At 43.2% G+C, this 21,519-nt stretch overlaps 1 protein-coding gene across 1 annotated transcript in view; it reads left to right on the top strand.

Moving 5' to 3' along the window:
• The window catches only part of cables2b (Cdk5 and Abl enzyme substrate 2b), a 35,236-nt gene extending 15,572 nt beyond the window's left edge, over nucleotides 1-19,664 (top strand). Inside the window, exons 2-10 of the mRNA XM_041046198.1 lie at nucleotides 1,586-1,681; nucleotides 5,492-5,569; nucleotides 7,007-7,115; nucleotides 7,240-7,408; nucleotides 8,902-8,999; nucleotides 12,715-12,821; nucleotides 12,920-13,039; nucleotides 13,506-13,590; nucleotides 14,041-19,664. Coding sequence (XP_040902132.1) covers nucleotides 1,586-1,681; nucleotides 5,492-5,569; nucleotides 7,007-7,115; nucleotides 7,240-7,408; nucleotides 8,902-8,999; nucleotides 12,715-12,821; nucleotides 12,920-13,039; nucleotides 13,506-13,590; nucleotides 14,041-14,187 — 1,009 coding nt within the window. The 3' untranslated portion in view covers nucleotides 14,188-19,664. The remainder of the gene's footprint in view (nucleotides 1-1,585; nucleotides 1,682-5,491; nucleotides 5,570-7,006; nucleotides 7,116-7,239; nucleotides 7,409-8,901; nucleotides 9,000-12,714; nucleotides 12,822-12,919; nucleotides 13,040-13,505; nucleotides 13,591-14,040) is intronic.
• Nucleotides 19,665-21,519: the final 1,855 nt, after the last annotated feature.

Below are 21,519 nucleotides of genomic sequence, written 5' to 3'. Positions count from 1 at the left end.
GTGTGTGAGCTTGTGTGTCTTCATGTATGTACTCTATGTGGGTGTGTTCACAGTTGCGTAACAGCTTTGTTTCTCAGAAGAAGTTCTTAGTGTCCTGCGGTTATAATGTCAAGGTTTTGTGTGTCATCGTCACACTGTTCTGTCTTTGCAAACACGATGTGTGTGTGACTGAAAATATGATTTATAAAGAAATGCATCCATAAATTTAACCACCACATTAAATATAAAGCAATTTCTCACATCTGCCTTTATTTCTGATGGCAGGTTTGATTATCCTGTCCATGGATGACACCAGTCCGACACAAATCTGTGGAGAGATGTTCTGCTTCTTCACAGATGATTCTTTTCAGGTGCTCTGTGCTGGAGGGGTTTTGTTGTTGGTGTTGGAGAGGTTGGATTCCAGTCAGGGGACTGATACTCGGCCATGTCACAGTTTCGAAAGATTGCCCTCTGCCACACCTCTTAAGACTGAGAGTTGTTCATTGAGTGTTGGGTACAAACTTGTACTCACAGGTTCATCTAAAGATGCCGTCTCCCCTACGTCTTTTACACTCATCCAGCCACATGTCGGCACATCCATGTTTCACAGTCAACAACACAACTTTGGCAACTGCATGATGATCATTGGGATGCCATTGTGGGTGAAAGTAGTCAATATTAGTTACTGTGTTCCAAAGATGAAGTGATCTAAAGCTGATTTTTCTAAAAAATAAAATAAGGAGACGGGGCTAACGCTATACTGTGTGGGTATTGTAGGCAAAGTGACAGGGCTGTACTCAATTTTGTTGTATACTATAATTTTATAAAATATAACAAACAACAAAAGCACTCTACAACTAATAACAGCATAATAATTTTACATCTTAGCGCACTGCATATCATGCAGGTACACTTTGTGCAGGTGCTGTGCGTGTGCGTGTGCGCGCGCACGTGCGAGACTAATGCTGATGTCAGTAATGTTATGTAACGACTGTGATGTCAGTGAGCTGAGCTCCTTGGCCTGCTTTCATGTCGAGGTCTGTTGTTTTAATCCATGAGGTCGACACAGCGGCACAACTTGGCTCAAAGCCTGACCTTCAGCAAGCAGACGCACACACACACACACACACACACACACTCAAACACACAAGCGTACCCTGTGGCGTCAGAAATCTGCAGGTTTTTGGTGCAGCTTGGAAACAAAGAACTGTAAACCATAACATTTCTTTAATTATATGAAGGAGTAGAAGTTTTAAAATTCCCTAAAAATGTAAACCCTGTAATTATTTTGAACATCGCTCCCTATTTATTAGCAGGTCACAGTAACAGAGAGGAGGGTAAATGTGTTGTTGATGCTTTGGTAACATGTCATCCTAACACCAGTGAAGAGAAAATCCTGAGCTTTCTGAATGAGAAATGGCTCTAAAAGGTTGTTTTATCGTATCTAACAGAGTACCTCAGATTTTGACAGTTTGATTTCAGACTTTATTCTGTGTGTCTGTGCAAGAGTGGATATATGTTTTACTGAAATGAAAAAACATTGTCTGAATTAAGAGCGATGCCGATCATTAATCTCTGTGTCTGTTCGTCGATCTGCCTCTTTCAGGACTCGTAACCTCTCTGGTGGTTCTCCTAGACCTCGGCACACCAAGAAGATTCACTTCATCAAAAACATGAAACAGTACGACACGAGAGGCAGCAGGTGAGACACACACACATTAGTCTGTAATAGCAGTTGTCTGGAACATCACAAGTTTACAGACAAGAAATATCAGTTTATATCAAAGAGTAAAATAAACTTTATCAGAACATTTTTACAGTCCTGTCCTGTCCTGTCTGGTAGTGTAGTGGTGGGTTTTATTTTGTTTTGTTTTATTATATTTTAAATGTATTATGCTGAAGTGCGTTCTCTGTTACACCTGGCTGCAAGACAAGCTTCCCCTGATGGACTATAAAGATGAAGGTAAAAGTTGAAAGTGGCACACATCACGTTGTTCCACAGGTCGAGCCAAATCTCTGTCCAGGTGTGGACAATGTTCAGCAGGATGTTTACCCCAGCTATTCACAGCGGGTAGAGTTACAGAACAACGCAGAGGCACAGTAAGGACAGGACTGTGGGCCTAGGCTTTCGGTTTGGAATTTTTTATACATTAGCTGCAACTGTTAAATTCACCTTGCTAAACTTTTATGTTTTGTTAAGATTTTTTAGCCTAAAGCCTGTTTTTTTCAGGGGCAACAGCTCCTGCTGAATACAGGGTGGTAGGACTGTTACTTTGAGCCTTCAGGTCCTGTGACAGTTAATAATGACAGTGGACTGTGGGACTGAGGTGGTTGAGCATCCAATCAGAATGCCCTGTGGACACTTCCGTGGGCGGTTTTATGAGAACAACTGAAAAAATACCCCCCAAAAATACATTTCTTAACCTGAAGGTTTACGTTTATTCTTTGTAGTTATGTGTAGGATTTTAAAGTTAAAGGACACAGGAGTCATAACAGCTCCTTCTCTTTAACCACTAACCTTTACACATTCAGCTAACATGGAAATGTGCCCACCTTTACTCTACAGCCAGAGAGGAAATGAGCTATGGTTTTATCTTATGGAGCCTGGACAGTGTCATTCTGTTCTGTTCTCTTCAGTTCTTCCTCTATTGTCTTCTATTCTCGTCCTTCCTCGCAGGGTTTATAAATCAGGCCTCTGGGTTTAAGGGACGCAGGACTGCTCATCAGATAATAATACACTCAGAGCTGATTGTTTTAAAATAGATCCAGCTAAGAGCAGCAGAGCTGTTGTTTGTAGCTCAGCCAAGTCTCCATGTTGTCACGAAGTCAGTGGCCTACAGAGAAAGTTAATGTAAGAAAGTAAATGTAGCTGTCACGCCTCAGACCTGCTGCCGCTGAGGCTCTGGATGAAGGCAAGATTTAAAAAAAAAAAAAAAAAAAAAACGGCCGAAAACATGTAAAGTTCCACTTTTCACTGTGTGCGAAATGATGGCATTTCTGAGAACTTCTCCCTAAGAACCACAGTATATGGCATCCTGAGTTTAAACACGTTGAGACTATGCCATAAGCCTGTAAATAAAGGCAGTGGGAACTGAACAAACAGCCCAGGGTTTAAAACAACACTGCTCTATAGCATATCCTGTGTGACTGAACCTTCCTTCGTAGAAGTTCATAACATAAAGCCAGTGGTTATCCTTAATCTCTTGGGCCTGGCTGAAGGGTCTCTAGCTACAACCTTGTGGTTACTGGTTCAGATCCTTGTGATTACTGGTTCAGACCCCTGGTAGATTGTCTATTTTTCTTGAAGGTGATTGTGGAATAATGTGCCCCCAGTGTTATGAAATGTGTTGTAATAAGTGGACAAGCATTGGGGACCAAATCCCCAAAGGAGACATGTTTCCAGCAGATCTGTTGTGATGCTTCTGCTGTTTCCACTGAACTCTCTGGTGACTTCCTGCTCTTGACTTTCCCATGCATCATGGGGAACAAGCTGTGTGTGTGTGCGTTTGGGTGGCCCTGTGTGTGTGTGTGTATGTGTGTGTTAATGATACACACATCCAGCAACAGCATTAAATCCAAACTCAATCTGTCTCATGGGATGGACTGAGGAGGAGGAGGATCAGCAGGGACAGAAGAGGATGGTCCATTGTTTACAGATGTGTCCAAAATTAGGTAGCAATGATTTATTCACTGTGTCTCTCCGTATGTCCAGCTTTATAGCAGATAACTACATATTTAGCTCTTGTGAGAACTAAACCTTGAATCCCAGTGCTTCCTTTAATTCCTTTTTGTCCCCTTTGAATTATAAATCACAGGGTGAGATTGTGTCTCATTATTGATTCTAGGCTTAAAGTCAACTGAAATTCTTCGCCCGGTTAGATCCTCATTAAAAATGTACTGTGTGTTTGACCAGGATCATGTCGTGTCTGTAAAAACAGCCACAGTGTTTGGATTAACTGCTCCCTGGGGCCTTTCTTCTTCATAAGTTTATCCCAGAGTTTCTAAACAAACTAGAGTATATAAGACTCCACTACATAAAAAGTGTTGGCTGCGTGTTTGAAAGATCAGATATCCTTCAGGCAAATGTCAGAAACCAGTGAAATAAAATCAGGCCTCTTTGCATCATAAATCAACACAGAAAGTCAGTTTAATTTGCTGCTCATTGCAAAAAAAATCATAGTAGAAGTTCGCTGTGCATAGAAAGTTCTATCTGGCAACAAATAATTTAGGCACCATGAATGTTCATAGTCTCTCTGTGGCTTTAGGCTGTCTCAGTGTCTTCTGTCTCTTCATGTAATCCCACACTGATTTGATGATGTTGAGACCAGGGCTCCGTGGGGGACAGACCATCTGTTGCAGGACACGTTCTTCTTCTCCTTGTCTCTGGAGATAGTTCTTGATGACTCCGGCTGTATGACTCGTTGTCGTGCTACAGAATGAATCTGAAACTGATCAGATGAGTCCCTGATGGTGTTCCATGGTGGATAAGAATCTAAAGTGTCTGAAATGTTTGTTCAGTGCTGTATATGTATGTACTGGACACACAGAGATGAAACTGATATTGACACATGACCAGTGTTGTGGTCAGCCTCTGGGTTCGTTTCCCTGTGTATCTGTGTGTGTCCTTTTCTGTTTTCAGTGTTTTCAAGGAAACACAAGATCAGTGATTTGTGGTCTCCCAGTGGCTGCTAAAGGAGTACTATATTTAAGAAAAATAATTAATCACAAGCACGATTAACTCAGAGATAAGTGTGAGCATGTTCTCACACACTTGGAACCATTTTCCAGTCTCTTTACTTCCTCCAAACATAATGACTGTAAACATTTTCCTCTGAGACACAAACCAGGTGATCAGCGCTGCTCTGCAGGGATTTATACTCCAGAGGTTCCAGAATAAAAATATACACACGCCCATTACAACACATCATTGAGCCGAGGCTCAGCTAAAGGTGCAGGTGGAACACTTAGGTAAATTAGAGCAGTGTGTGTTCGTGTTTGTTGCCAAAACATTGAAGTCCCTGCTGAAGAGGGATGTAATTATTTACAAAAACTCCTTAAATTTTCTTTTTACCTCCACCAAGGAGGTTATGTTTTTACCGTTGTTGCTCCGTTTGTTTGTTTGTCAACAGGATTATGCAAAAAGTACTTTACCTATTTGCACCTAATTTGATGGAGGGATGCCTCTCTCCCACACACTGGCCTCACACGCCGCTTACAGTACTAGAACACAAACAAGATGGACCACTCCTCCATTTTCCCTCTGTATATATTCAGTTTTGATTTGTCGTGTATCATTCTGACTGAGGCCAAAAAGTGGCCTCACAACATGACACCGTTTTTGTGTATCAGCTCTTCCTCGTCAGCAGATGAAGAAGGGTGTTTCTTTTCAGAGAGTGCTGCGATTTCAGCGGCCACCTTGACAACGTTGCTTTTTTGTTTTTGCACCTTCTAACAAAGTCAAGAGGACAGATGCCATAACAACTTAACCACTAACGTGCTTTTTGTGTTTCAGGATCGTGCTGATCTGTGCTAAGAGGTCTCTGTGTGCTGCCTTCTCTGTTCTTCCCTACGGAGAGAGCTTCTACCTCAGGTAAACAACACGCACACACCTGCACAGACACACTCACACCTTTGCTTCTGTGTGAGAGCTTGAGAGGAGAAGCAGAGCCGCCACAGAAAGGAGATGGAGGAGGAGGAGGAGGAGATGATGTGATGTCCTCACTGGGGAATGAAGAAGAAGGAGGGAGGGTTGCTTAGGGAGGAAAGGAGGAAGAGATGCTTTTTAGGAGGGGGACAGCAGGGAGGAGAGTTTGGGGATGATTTTCCCACATGCCTCAGAGCCCCCTGACTTGACCTTAGGCCTCTGTGGGTGATGACACACACGTGCACACACTGACATAATCACATGTATGTTTTACATGTGTGTGTAAGATACACACTTATTGTAGGTCATTATAGACACAAATAGAGATGAACACATCAGCATTAATTCACAACATTCTCTCTGACTCTTAACACACACACACAAATATTTAGACACCATACGAACACACAGATGAAACTACAGAGTAAAAGTTATGGAAACATGATGATAATCCCTCTCTCTCACATTCACACACAAACACACAGAGTTTCAGATGGAAGTTAAAAACAGCCCATGTCCACATATACACTCTTATCATCTCATACACACACACACACAGTGGCTGAGGCAGCGTGAGCCACATTCATCCTCTTGGTATTTTTACACCCGCTGAGGAAGTGAGGTCATATATTCCAGTTCCAGTTTTATCTTGTAGCTGATGCTGTGGTCTGAAACTGAAAGTGCTGGGTTTTCAGCAGCACATGTGGTTGTGGTGGGAAGTGACCTTTGCCTCTGAACCTTTCTTTCATCTGAAAATGCTGCAGGCAGGGAGAATGTTTATAGATTGTGTTTATAGAAGGTGGTGCCAAAGGAAAGCGATTAACAGCAACTGTCTGGGACCATCTTGATAATTGATTAATGTAAGTCATCACAACAAAACTGCCAAACTTAGCTGGTTCCAGCTTTAGGTGTTGTAGGGATTCACTGTTTTTTTTAGTCGTCTTATAATAGTAAACTGAATATTTTTGGGTTTTGGGATTTTAGTTGAAGAAAAGTAGCAATTTGAAGATGTCACCCTGGCCTTTAAAAAAGTTGTGAAGGGCAATGTTCACTACTTTCTGACATTTCATAAACCAAATGGGAAACAGTGCACCAGTGTTATGAACAACTGTTCTGCTGTCACCTTAACCGTCAGACCTGGGGCCCGCGGGCCACACCCGGCAATTTGTGCGTCCCTGTCCAGCCCGCGTGAGGCCAATCATAAATTAGAATATAAATGAAATAATATTCTTGCCGTGCATTCAATGCAACTGTGATGCCTTTATTTTGAAAAGCCAAAGGTGTGACGTTTTACGTATGGATGCAGGCGGCCCGCGGGCCGTTGTTTGCCCAGGTATGCCACTCTCTCCCTCTCTCTCTCACTCTCTCTCTCTCTCTCTCTAGTGACCCCACATTAAACCACCCGAGGAGGAGACACTCATCTGGAAACATCTCTACCACCCTGGAGATGCTGCCGGGGCTAGAAGGCTTCCATCTGGAGACCTACGGCCGGGTAGATAAATGAACAACCACTCACAGATTCAGACACAGGCACACAGAGAAATGTTCTGGTTAATGTGTTCATGTAATCCTATATTTATCTCCTCCCTCCGTGTCTTTCCCTCTTTCTGTGTCAGTCGGTGTCGTACGCCCAGTTCCTGTACCCCACTAACGCTCTGGTGAGGCAGAAGCCGTCATCAGCCAGTGACCTGACACTGCAGATCCCTGTGTCCAGGAGCACGCACAGCATGCCGGGCAGGAGTTATCCACCCAGTAGGCTGAACAGCACTGTGGGACTGGACCTGGGTAATACACACACACACAGACACACACACACACACACACACACACACTGTGTGCTCCTGTGTAAAAAACATGACTTTGGGAAACTTTGGAAATGTCTGGTTTGAGCAGTGGTATTTTTCCTTCAGGGTGCTGAGGGAAGCGGGGTGCTTGTTTTGCCCCTCACGGTGCCCCTACAGGTGGTTGCTCGCGTGGCTCCACCTGCCTTTGCTGTTTACTGACCAGCAGCTGGGCGCTGTAATGTAGGCAGCATCTCTGAAGTCCTGACCTCATGGCAGCTTTGAGAGCCGAGCCTGAGAGACTGAAGATATAAATCTGCTATCAGCGTGCGCACTAACACACGCGTACTCCTTCCGTCTTCCGTGTTTTGTAACTGTATAAAGCACGAACACACACAGACACACACATGCACTCGCACAGCTGTGTTGTGTTAATGAAAGGTTCCGGATTAGAGACAGAGGTTTAGAAGCTAATACAAGGCTCTGTCACTGCGCGTGCTTATAGATAAAGGATGTGACACGCGGGGCGTATACTCACACGTGTTTAACATATAAGCGAGGGCCAGGCCCCAGCACAGCTGCAACAGCTCTCTGTCTTTCATTGCTTCAGCCCTCCTCACTCACCCCATCTCTCAGTCCTGTGTTTGTTTCCTCTTCCTTTTGTTACTTCCTTCTTTTGTATTTTCATTCTGTCAGCCTGCAGTTACAGTCCTACCCCCTGCTTCTACCTCCTTGATATTCTCTCATATCTTCAAAACACAACTGTCAAGTTGTGTTTTGAAATCCTGACATGACACAAAGTCCCAACACATCATGACACACTGTTACCATTACTGTTTATATGTAAAAGGACCGCAGGAGAGCTCCTCCGGCCGCTGCTCGCAGGAGAACGCAGACACATGTTCCGACGCGCGCTCTCTGTCCGCTGGTGGGAGTGTGCTACCCTGTGTGAGAGTGTGTGTGTGTGTGTGTGTGTGTGTGTGTGTGTGTGTGTGTGTGTGTGTGTGTGTGTGTGTGTGTGTGTGTGTGTGTGCGCGCGTGCGTGCGCCCGCCGTGCGCGTGTAAATGAGATAAATCACATAAGGCTGTTTAGTTTGTTTAATAAAAGAACATGGTATAGACCTGTTCAATAGGAAAGGTAACCTTAAATGATTTTTGTTGGATCTAGGTCAAGGTGGGGCGGGGCGCCCCCCTTATATAATAGTAGGGTAAACATTGAACTTATGTGATAGGAAAAGTCATTAGTGCCTGAAAGATTTATTGGCAGGTCAGTAATATGGACTAAAATCAGATAATGGCAGGAATCAGCATGTATGTTGGCAGATATGAAAAAAAATGCATTAAACAACAGCAATAAATGTTTTATTGGCGACGTGTTTATGAACATTTAACTTTGATTCCTCAATTAAAAGTTTATTTTGTGTGTGTGTGTGTGTGTGTGTGTGTGTGTGTGTGTGTGTGTGTGTGTGTGTGTGTGTGTGTGTGTGTGTTGTACAGGCCTGGACGATGTGACCGACTATGACCCTAACCTCCTCAGTGACCACCAGTGGCCCTGTGGGAAACACAAGCGGGTGTTGATTTTTGCCTCCTACATGGTAAGAAGATGTTGAAGATTTCTTTTTTTTTTTTTTTTTAGAAAGTTTAACTGTGTTGCCTTAAAAATATTCTAGTTTGACTATAAGTGAGATATCGGACAGCTGTGTCTCTTTCATGACAGATGGTTTTAGTGCACTGAAAGCGCTTTACTGTTCTAAAGTAGTATTGAGCCATAGTACAGACAAATATCAACTGGTTTTGTCTAAAAAAATAGTTTGCGTAAAAGTTTGGTGGTCAAAGTATGTTCTTTGCTTGTTCTTTGTTTGCTGGTGCGGGCAAACTTTTGGCTGCTCGTGCAGGTGTTTGATCTGAGGAAGGTGAGGTGAGTGGAGTGTTTGGGATTTTGGATTTTGGTCTCGGGGAGTCTTATTGTTTGGTCCGGATTGTTTTATTCGGTATTGTTTGTGCTGACACTGGATGGCTGAGATGACGCGCGGATGTTGCCCTGTGCGTAACTGTTGTACAAAGGTGCGGAGTTTTCCCTTGTTGGCTGTAAATATTAAAGCATCCATAAAGTCAAAATTGATTGAGCTTGGGAAAATGCCTGATGATAAATCGGATTACTCCTCGGGTCCTGCGACTTTGCCTTTTTCTATGCAGGGATTAACATTTGAGCAACAGAGAGAGATTCTGCTTTTGCAGATGGAACATGAGAAACTGAAGCATGAGAAATTAAGAAGCAGATCGAGGTTGACAGGATCCGCCAGCAGTCCGAGAAGGCGAAGCTGGATTTAGAGGCATATCGTTTGTCCATGGTTAGAGATGGTATGTTGCCTGGTGAAGATCAGGCCGAGCAGGCGCACACTTCCACTGAGTGTCGCCTCGATATTAATCATTTGCGTTTGTTGTCGAAATTTAATGCAAAAGATACAGACACTTTTTTCCTGTTGAACGTGTAGACAAGGCCAGGAATTGGCCTGATGCGCACTGCGCTCTTATTCTCCGCTGTGTGTTCACAAGGAAAGCGCAACAAGCGTATTCAGCTTTAAGCCCTGAGGGGAGCTCTAGCTACAGTAATATAAAAGCTGCTGTGCTTACGAGCTTGTGCTCGGAGGCACATCGCCAGCGTTTTAGGTCATGGGAGAAGAAAGTCACTACTTTTGGTGATCTTTGTGATCTGATGGTCATGGAACGGTTTAAAAGTTGTCTTCCGGAACGTATTGCAATATATATTACAGAACAAAAAGTTACTACTGCTGCTAAGGCTGCTATGTTAGCGGAGGAATTTGTGTTGCTCCATAAGAGCAGTTTAAAGGCGCTCAGCGCATCATGGTGCGTTTGGTTGGCGAATGAATAGTATTGACTCTGTTTCTGTGCAGCGTTTAGGGAAAGTGGGGCAATCGAAAACTGACTTTGAGACTAATGGCAGCTGTGATACAAATAACGCTTGTAAATATTGTCATGAGAAGGGACATCGGAAGGCAGAATGCCCTGAGCTGAAGGCTAAAACTCGGGGAGTGGAAACTGATGTTAAACCTGCTGCGTTCGCAGCGCCGGTTGGAGAGTGCTGTCACTCTGGGGTGGTTACCCCTCACACTTGTAAAGAGGATGCGTAGGCAACTTATGCTCCTTTTATTCGGGATGGGTCTGTGTCATTCGTAGGAAGTGATGTGAGGGTCCCTAAAATCTTGAGAGACACAGGGGCCTATGATTCCTATATTGTTAACTCTGTCCTGCGTCTGTCCGGGGAAACTGATACCGGTGACTGTGTTCTCAGTCGTGGGATGGGGTTAAAGATCCTCCCTGTTCCTCTGCACAGGATGGTTATCGACTGTGAGCTGGTTAAAGGCGAGGTAGCTGTTGGCGTATGGCCGGCGTTGCCTATTGAAGGTGTATACTTTATTTTGCGCAACGGCTTGGCCGGTAGTAGAGTTTGGTCTGACACTCCTCCGTCTCCTGTGGTCACAGTTGTTCCATCTGACGGCGCATCTGAGCAGAATTCCCGTTCTTTGCCGGAGGTCGGGTCATTATGCGTGGTTACACGGCGTGTCGCTGATGTCCCGCCTCTGTCGGACTTTCCGTTGTCATTGTCACACAACGAGGCCCTGCAGGAGCAGCGTAATGATCCTTCCCTGAGAGAAGTGTTTGAGCGGGTTGAGCCTGCTGATTAGCAGTGCGGATACAGCGGATACTTTTTGCAGAATGAGTTGCTGTTCAGAAAATGGCTTCCTACAGATGAAGATGGCGTTAAAAAGCAGATTTTCCAGACAGTCGTGCCAACTAAGTTTTGTCCTCTGGTCTTGAAAGTAGCGCACGACGATTGTGGACATTTTGGTGTGAGCAAAACGTATCAGAATATTCTGAGACATTTCTTTTGGCCACGCGTAAATAGGGATGTGTCCACATACATAAAGACCTGTCACGCGTGTCAGTTAACAGGGACGCCGACTCAGAGTATCAAGCCTGCTCCGCTGCAACCTATTCCAGCTGTGAGTGAACCTTTTACGCACGTCACTGTGGACTGCGTAGGTCCGTTGCCATGTGCCAGATCTGGTTGTAAGTATCTGCTCACGGTAATGTGTCAGAGCACCAGGTATCCGGCTGCGTATCCGCTGAGGTCAGTCACACACAAAAATCTGTGGTTAAGTCGTTGTCAGAGTTTATCTCTATATTCGGCATTCCTAAAGTGATCCAGACTGACCAGGGGTCAGATTTATTCGTCTCATATGTTCGCACAGGTGTTAAAACTGTTACGTATTAAACAGAACCAGTCATGCGTATCATGCCCAAAGCCAAGGTGCGCTGGAACCGTCTGTTCTGCGGGCATAACGTACAGAGATGGGCTTCCGTGGCTCATGTTGGCTTCTAGGGAAGAGGTGCAGGAGAGTACGGGCTTCAGCCCGAATGACCCGGTTTTTGGGCATACGGTGCGGGGTCCTTTAGCGGTGCTGAAGGATGACTGTGTAGGTACCGAACCGCGGAAGAACCTCAGTGACTTTGTTAACGGTTCTGGCTCTTGTGCCGGTTGTAGGTTCGCCGTTTCAAGCTAAGAAGATCGGTCCATATACGATCACTGACAACGTTTCTGATTTGAATTATGTTGTGGCAACACCTGGACGGAAGAAAACAGGACGACTTTGTCACGTCAACCTCCTGAAACCTTACTACACGCGTGTAGCTGACATCGGTAGAGATCAGGATGTGAGTAACTGTGTGCGTCCGGCGCTTGCTGTGCCTTCGGAGGGTTTGGCACAGGAGGGAGATGGGGTGCCAGAGCCGGATGAGAGTTTGCTCTTTGGGCGTTTAAAAAGTTCTGAATCCCTGTGTAACCTGGATAAGTTGTTCACCTGCCGGCGTCAAAGTGAATCGTCTGAATTGATACACAAGTTCCTTGTTTGTTTGGTGCCGACATCGTCCAGCATTGGTACACCTTTTCTTTTCTTTTGTGACCTTAACAACACCCCACATTTCATAATGCTCACTCATCCTTGTGATCTTGGCAGTGTTTATATGGTAAAAGGCCACTTTAATGGCATTTTGAATGAGTGAAGCAGTGGGTAACACAGGACAAAAATATTTATGTCCTCTTGAGGTTCATTTACATTCAGTGACCATTGTTTGGCTTTTAAATGTCTCTGCTTGCACTTTGACATGACTACAAAACTCTGCTTTCCTCTGTTTATGCACTCTTCTCTCCTTCTGTTACTTTTCTCTGTTCTTTTCTGCATTTTCTCACTTTCATTATCTTTTCTCCTCTTTTTTTTTCTCCACCAGACCACAGTTATAGAATACGTCAAACCGTCTGATCTGAAGAAAGACATGAACGAGACGTTTAAGGAGAAGTTTCCTCACATTAAACTCACTCTCAGCAAAATACGCAGGTAAAGTATTTGACCTTGAGAGTTAGCATCATTATTACTGAACTAATTACAGGCATTGTGTCATATCAGAACTGTGACTCTCTCTCTCTCTGTCTCAGTCTGAAGAGGGAGATGAGGGTGGTTGGGGAGGACTGTGGCCTGCAGCCTGTCAGCATCGCGATGGCGTTTGTCTACTTTGAGAAGCTGGTGCTGCAGGGTCGACTCAATAAACAGAACAGGTACTTTAACACTTCACCCTGATATAACACAGCAGCTGCATTTGGTCTCTGTGATAGTGTAGGTGCACTCTGATTGATCTGGTTTACTGATAAATGTGCCGCAGTTAATATTCATATCTGCAGTTTCTGCAATAGTTGATTCCACCACAGTCACTTTTAGTTATTTTCTCTGTTATTGAGGGGAAACATAAATCTCTGTCATAACTAATATACCAACACTACTAATCTTCCTGTGCCTTTGAGGTGGAGCCATTTGAAAATGTTTACTTTGGCTGGTCAGTTAGGGAGGAGGACGTCTGCTTTGATGCTACAACATACCTCAGATTTTACCTGTTAAAATTGTTTCCTGTGTTGTGACTCACTGACACAGAGCTGTTGAGCTACAGATAGAATCAGACCTGTTCCTGGTCCATGTGTGAGCTTCCCCCTGTGACATCCTGCCACTTACACTGCTGCTGTTTTACAGGAAGCTGGTGTCAGCTGCCTGCATCCTATTGGCTGCTAAGATCAGCAGTGACCTCAAGAAACAGGAGGTCAAACATCTCATTGATGTAAGTCAGACACTCACACACACACACACACACACACACACAGTCAGGTCGTGGTGGTGACCTCTGCGCATCAGTCAGATCATGTTGCTCTTGCTCAGGTGTTTGTGAAGCTGATCTACCTGAGCAGGTGGAAAACGACCTGCAGATTCTTCTCACACAGCGGTGAACTTCAGAACCCCACAGTGTTGTTGTCATTAGGCCGAGACCAGTGCAGCAGTATGGCCGACATTAAGATCAGAAAACACAACCTTACACTTAGGTTTTGGAAAGTCAGGGCCGCTGTTAGGAAGTGAGCGTTGGATTTTAGCATTGAAGGTATAAAATACATCATTTTATAGGCCAATAAAAAGGAAAAGAGAAAATTAAAACAGAGAAAAGAAACATTTAACAAATCATCACAAAGTATTTGTCTGTGTCTCACTCTTTGGTCGCTTTGGCGTGTCTCTGTAGAAGCTGGAGGAGCGTTTCAGGATCGGCAGGAGGGAACTGATCTCGTTTGAGTTCACCATCCTGGTCGCCCTGGAGATGGCGCTTTACCTCCCCGAGAGTAAAGTCATGCCACATTACAGACGGCTGGTTCAGCAGCAGCAGTTATAGCAGTGCCCGGCTCCACAGCACAGTGGCGCACCTCCGTCCAGGGACTTTCAGCACCTTCCAGCTCCACACTGTGATCTTCATCATGCCTGGCTCAAAGGCTCAGAGGCACAGAGGAATCACCCTCCTCTGTGCTCACGACGCAGACACCAAAGTTCAGCCACACTGTGATGGTAGTATGACAGCAGGCCTGGTAATGCCTGGTTCAACAGCCCAGAGAGCAACATCGCTTTCTCTCCTCCTTCAAGCACCAAAGTGACGACACACTGTGATCGAGGGTTCAGCAGCACCATGGGAACCATCGTAGGTCAGATTCATCACAACCCTTCAAAATCATGTCCCACTGAAAGAATAACTTTGTTTTTTTTTTATTTTCATACCTTTGGTTGTCATTTCTGTTGGTTAAAAATAGGGATGCACCGAGGGCGAAATTCTGGAGCGATGCCGATGTTTTAAAAGTCTTTCAGCTCTTCGTCATACAATCCTTGAATGAGCACAAATTCAATCAGAAAAAATTATGAAACAAAAACAACCTTTACTGTCAATTTTTAGATAAACTTAATTCACAACAAGTTCTTTTCTGAAAACTAACAGTCCTCTCAGACTGCTAACCAATCAATGGAAAGATTTTTTCAATACTAACATTGCCCAACAAAATAATTTGAGTGGTTTTAGCCTGATAATCTCCTCAAACATATCATTCAGGGAGGGGGCCCTGCTGCGTCGGGTCGTTGCCTCTTGCGCTGTGGGTGATATGCGCTCTCTCCGTCGCGCGGCCCGTCCTCGGCACCGGCAGCAGGCGACAGGTGCGCGTCAGGTATTGCTCGTGCGCGTTGTTTAACATCCTCACCAAAGTAGCGATCCTTGTACCTGGGATCCAGTGAGGTAGCAGTGCAGAGCATGGGATCATACTCGATTTGATCGAAGAGTTTATTTACAGCCTCTAATAATGAGGTCTTTGTTGTTGTAACGCCGTGGTCTGTGTCTGCCTGCTGGCTCACAGGACGTCTCAGGCCGCTCACAGAGAGGATGGCGTCGGCAGCTGGTGCCTCTGATGAGCTAACTTCTCTTGTCAGTTGTTCAAACAGGGAGGAGTGTTATGAAGTTTTCAGTTAATTGCCGCTGGTGCGCACTGAGAGTGGCGGGGAGGTCGTAGTCTACGGCATGTGTAGCAAGTGCGCGCTTTTCTTCCAGCAAACTCTCCATCATGTAAAAGCTGCTGTTCCACCGAGCGGAAACATCTTGCTGTAGCCTTTTTGGTTTCATCCCCAACTGGACCTGCGCAGCCTGAAGACGCGAACAGGCGAGAGGTGAGAGTTTAAAGTGGCCGACTAGTTTTGGGCAAATAGCCACAACACCCGTGATGCTGCGCTGGCTTAGAAACACCATCAGGGACTGCCAGTTGCAGAGTGTGAGTGTGTGCCATGCAGCCAAAACTAGCCAGACCACTGTCCGTCATAGCTTTCCTCACATCCCTAGCTTTATCCATTAGGACAGCATGCACTCTGGGGTTTCCACCTCTGGAACAAAGGCCTCTGAGATGGCAGCTGCTGAGTCGGTACCTGTGAACTCCTGGGAGTGTGACGCTGCCTTTACCAGGTGGAAGTCCTTGTCGCTGTGCCGTGAGGCTGCGCATGATGTCTGAACTCCATACATCAGTGGTAAAACTGACTGCAGCGCGATGTCACGCGCCAGTAGCTCGTGAATGTGCGTGGCCACAGTGTTGTGGATTTCGGGGAGACAGACCTCGGCGACGTGACGTCGGCTAGGCAGCGTGTCGCGTGGCCCCTTAAACTTAATCACGTCCTCCACTGCAGAGAAAGGCAGGTCAGCTAAAGGATGAGCTCCATCACCTGGTTGTTTTGCTTTGGCGCTGTCTGTCTGTGGGCAGGTGTTTGGCTTTCTCAAACGCCGTATCAGTTACAGTCCGAGTCTTACCGGTGGCGGTTCGCGCTTTCTCGGTCGCGTGCAGGTAATCCCTGTACACCGCCTCGTGCCTGCTTTTCAAATGTCCACGGGGATTTGTTGTGTTAAATGTCTGTCTTGCAGTTCCACCTCTGGAAATGTCAATGGAACATATTACAAACTGCGTAACGCGGATCTTTCTCCGACACCAAAGTATCGCCACACGGCCGCCGTCTTCTTTTACTTGACTGAGCGCCCTCTTCCGTCCGGGCAGAGTTACATCTCCAAAAAAAAGGAAAAACGAAAGGTTTCAACTGAGCACAGCGTTCATGCGACATGTACATCAACACATAATCATCTTTGAATGTCATCTTTATTTGCTGATGGCAGTTAACGAGGCGAACATCGGCCGATACCTTTGTTCAGCCGACGCATCGGTGCATCCCTATAAAAAATCCCCCACACAGCTCTCATTTATCTGCTGAAACTGGGAAATTGGGGTTTTTGTAAACCTGTGTTTAGCAGTTTTGAGCTCTGTGCAATTTGACCTAATGAGTAACTTATTTACCCGGAAAAAAACATTTTCATCATTTCTCTTAAAGCAGTACTAACGCTGAAACAGTCTTTAGTTCAGAATTTCGTCTTTGTTTGTTTTCTAACTCTGCAGAAACACAAAGAGGGAATTTTGCACTAAAAAGACTAACTTTGATTTCTTTAACTCAGAGTGTTGAAGCCTCAGATTAACTTCAGATGAAGTTTGGGACGCAGCTTTCAGCACTGATAGAGCAGAAAGCAGAACCTGTTTCAGCGCTCGTATGGGCGGATATAAACTCAGATACTTCTGCAGTGGAAAAAAAACTTTAACACCATTTGCTCAAATTGTGTTAGAGTAAAGGCCAAAACCTTTTTCGCCTTCAGTGCAGAAACACAAAGAAACACGGCGGCTTTGGAAAAAAAAAGGAACTCTTCTCATCAGCTCACGTACGGTACATCAGGCCTGTAAAGACTGACTGATGACTGATGTTTGGACAGGCCCTTTGCCAAAAGTGAAAGGAAAGTCCCAGCGTTTTAAGGTGGACTGCACAGATATGATTAGTGTTTAACAGAAGAAACTCACTGTGGCTTCGCCCTCATTGTGTCTGCACCGTGAAGGAACATCATAACTACCAAAAAGTCCTTCGTGTTCATGAACTACCTGAGAAAAACAGCATTTCACTCAAACATTATTTATTCTGTGTTCACTGTATCATAAAGCGATGAACATTTAACCAAACAGAGGCCGCTAACAGGGTGTTTGTGACTGTTTTTCCTCCATCTTACAACAGGAAATTACTTTTAAAAAAAAACATTTTGTACTGGGTATTCTGAAACCGCTGGTCAGAGGCAGCCATGTTGGAGGAAACAGCTGGACATTCTCTGTAGAGCCTCTGTTGTTTTTGCACTTTGCCTTTTTGCTTCACAATCCTGAATCTTTATTTTATCACTAAGTAACAAGGGTAATAATATTTTTCTACATGTGAGGTGTATTATTGTAGTATTGTATGCTGAGAACTGACCGAGTCACTGAAATTTATTTATTACTAATAAACCTCCAGACGAAGGATCACGTTTTAAACCGTCTGAGTGTCAAACAGTCACAGCTGAAGTTGTAAACCTGACGATGCAAAGCAGCTTCACTCCACATCATTCAGCTGAAAACGACTTCAGCTAAGGTTTTAAATTAAAACGTGATTCTTCCTCTTGAGGTTTCACATCAATGTTCTTCCACAGTTGTTATTTTCTCTCGTGTGTTAAAGGTACGCGGTTGTATTTCGGAGTCGGGGTTCGTCTGTACCTGAGCGCCGGAGCAGGAGAGCTGACGGAGTTCACTCTGCATTTACGAGCCGAGTTTGGACTAAAGTTCTGCTTCATGGCCCCAGTGTGTCCAGGCTCAGGTTCCGGTTTGGTTATTTTCTAATGCAACATATCAAAACATTCTTTTTCTTCTTTCCTTTTTTGGAGACAGCGTGTTGGTTCAGATAAGGGGAAACTCTAAAGGGACAGAAAGGAAGAAAGTTGTCGAGTTGCGTCTTGAAGAAACAAACCAGTGATTTTTCATATTAAGCCTGTTTACCACCTTCTCCGTTCATTTCAGTGTCATACGACAATCATCACTTGTTGTGTATTGTGTAATACCTTACAGTGAACGTCAGGTCTGTCAGTTATATAAAGGTGCGCAACTGTTCAGAGATCACACAACACACACGCTTCATATCAGCCTGGACTAAATAATTTAACCCTGAAAAAACATGATGCAGACTTGATGTTCGCTGTGATTAATTACAGAACTAAAGCAAGTTTCAGGCTGATCGTTAAACCACAGGGAAAACACACATTGGAAAATGGTCAGCGCAAGTATTCATAATTTGTAGGTAAGGAAATAAAACTTTGAGGAACACTGGCTTGGTTCTTTAAAGACGGGGCTTCAGGTTTCATCTTTGGGTCCATGCAGAACTTTAGTGTCAAAAAAAACTTGTCAGTTATTTCTCTCCTGCTCTGACAAAGACGGTGAAGAAGAATCTCCGCTCCGCAATTTACACTGAGACGCTTCAGAGCAGAGTCGTATATTTAAACTGTCGCCTCAGTGAAACCCACTGAAGGAAAAAGAATATTTGGGCAATAAACAGATGGACTTCCTGCGTTTAGGCTGAAGAACGACGCTTAAAGACGCACTTCAGCCGTCAGCACAGTGAATATAAGACTCTGCTTCAGAGCAGAAACAGCACACGATCCTCCAGAGTCGTCTTCTCTACATTAGAGATGTGATATTGATTCTATGCAGCTCTTACTGTGTCAGCTGACCTTCATCCTCCTCCCCCTCCTCAGTGCGTTTACCTTTACTGTGCCACAGCGTTAATTTTTACCTGACACTCCTTATTTAAAACACTCGTACGCAAGTTGTTTTTACTTTGTTTTGTATCACGTAATTATTATTATTTTCTTCTTCTTTGAGCACTGTAAGGCTGTAAAGGCAAATATTTACCAAGTGTTTGTCTTTCGTTTATAATTATTTTTACATTTTAAGTTAATTAGATTTTTGTATTGTGTTGTTTTTTGTTTTTGTTTGTCTTTGTTTAACTCGACAACATGGACGAGCAGCGTTGCAGTCAAGGCATCACACGACGTAAATCTGTTATTATTTATGTTTTGGGTTCAGCTGTTGTTGCCACATGTTTTACATGCATGCAGTGATCCTGACGAAAAAAGAAATCGTTAAATCGGGTTAAGCTGTTCATACATTTTGTAGTGTGACGATCATCTTCAACGCAATCAACCTGTTTGAAGTGTCGTGTACAAGCTACAGCGCAAACAGCTGCTGTTCGTGGTGTAGTCAGTCACACTGCGGGGCAGGTGGGTGTTCAGCATGTGACTGACTACACCTACCTGCCCAGCAGTGTGTGTTCAGCTCACAACTGGAGGAGAAGTGGATGAAAAATATTTATAGAAATATTTTGTAAAAGATAAAGACCATGTACTGTTTAAACTGCCATGTTCGATTCATGTCAAATTTTATTTTCATTAAAGATGTGGAATTTACTGCTTTTGTTGAATTCATTATTTTAACAAATTTCATTTCATTCGCTTCAGACTTGAGTGTGTCTCATTATATTACAGAGCTATTAACCATAAATACAGTTTTAAAAATAATACAGATCATAGAAATCTGTATTATTTAAAATCGTTTTTCTTATACAAGATGAGACAATCTTGTATAAGAAAAACGATATGCAGTGTTATCCTCATTTTAGATGTCAAAGGGTTTTTTGGCTCCAGGTGTTTTCTATCGGACACAGTCCAAATGCCACTTTGACTATTTAAGGTTGCCGACCCCTGGTTTAAACATCTGTCAATGTACTGTCCTGTCTTTGTTGTGCTGAGCAGCATTAACATAAACTTTCCAGCCAGTCAAACTTCTTAACAAGAGCCAGGAAACGAGCGTACATGCTCCTTTATTTACTTGAAAAAAGGAAAACATTTATTCTGAGTAAAACGAGAAGTAATAAGAGAAAAGAGAGTTTGACGCCTTACTATACTATGACGTTTTTTATGACATTTTGAGGCCAAAAAAAATTTTGACTTTTTTTGTCAGATTTTGACGCCTTACTGTACTATGACGTCTTTTAATGACATTTTGAGGTCAAAAAAAATTTTGACTTTTTTTGTCCGAAAAAAACGCCATACTATACTATGACGTTTTTTATGACATTTTGGGGTCAAAAAAAATTTTGACTTTTTTTGTCCGAAAAAAACGCCATACTATACTATGACGTTTTTTATGACATTTTGAGGTCAAAAAAACGTTTGACTTTTTTTGTCCGAAAAAACGCCATACTATACTATGACGTTTTTTATGACATTTTGAGGTAAAAAAAAATGTTGATTTTTTTTGTCCGATTTTGACGCCTTACTATACTATGACGTTTTTTATGACATTTTGAGGTCAAAAAAATGTTGACTTTTTTTGTCCGATTTTGACGCCTTACTATAGGCTACTATGACGTTTTTTTTTGACATTTTGAGGTCAAAAAAAATTTTGACTTTTTTTGTCCGATTTTGACGCCTTACTATACTATGACGTTTTTTATGACATTTTGAGGTCAAAATTTTTTTTGACTTTTTTTGTCCAAAAAAAAACGCCATACTATACTATGACGTTTTTTATGACATTTTGAGGTCAAAAAAAATTTTGACTTTTTTTGTCCGATTTTGACGCCTTACTATACTATGACGTTTTTTATGACATTTTGAGGTCAAAAAAAATTTTGACTTTTTTTGTCCGAAAAAAACGCCATACTATACTATGACGTTTTTTATGACATTTTGAGGTCAAAAATTTTTTTGACTTTTTTTGTCCGATTTTGACGCCATACTATACTATGACGTTTTTTATGACATTTTGAGGTCAAAAAAAATGTTGACTTTTTTTGTCCGATTTTGACGCCTTACTATACTATGACGTTTTTTATGACATTTTGAGGTCAAAAAAAATTTTGACTTTTTTTTTCCGATTTTGACGCCATACTATACTATGACGTTTTTTATGACATTTTGAGGTCAAAAAAATTTTGACTTTTTTTGTCCGAAAAAAACGCCATACTATACTATGATGTTTTTTATGACATTTTGAGGTTAAAAAAATTTTTGACTTTTTTTGTCCGATTTTGACGCCTTACTATACTATGACGTTTTTTATGACATTTTGAGGTCAAAAAAATTTTTGACTTTTTTTGTCCGAAAAAAACGCCATACTATACTATGACGTTTTTTATGACATTTTGAGGTCAAAAAAATTTTGACTTTTTTTGTCCGAAAAAAACGCCATACTATACTATGATGTTTTTTATGACATTTTGAGGTTAAAAAAATTTTTGACTTTTTTTGTCCGATTTT

The sequence above is a fragment of the Toxotes jaculatrix genome, chromosome 2, assembly GCF_017976425.1.
Source record: "Toxotes jaculatrix isolate fToxJac2 chromosome 2, fToxJac2.pri, whole genome shotgun sequence".
NCBI classification, from domain to species: Eukaryota; Metazoa; Chordata; class Actinopteri; family Toxotidae; genus Toxotes; species Toxotes jaculatrix.
The sequence above is the reverse complement of the archived record's forward strand: the minus strand, read 5'-3'. Positions and strand labels throughout refer to the sequence as shown.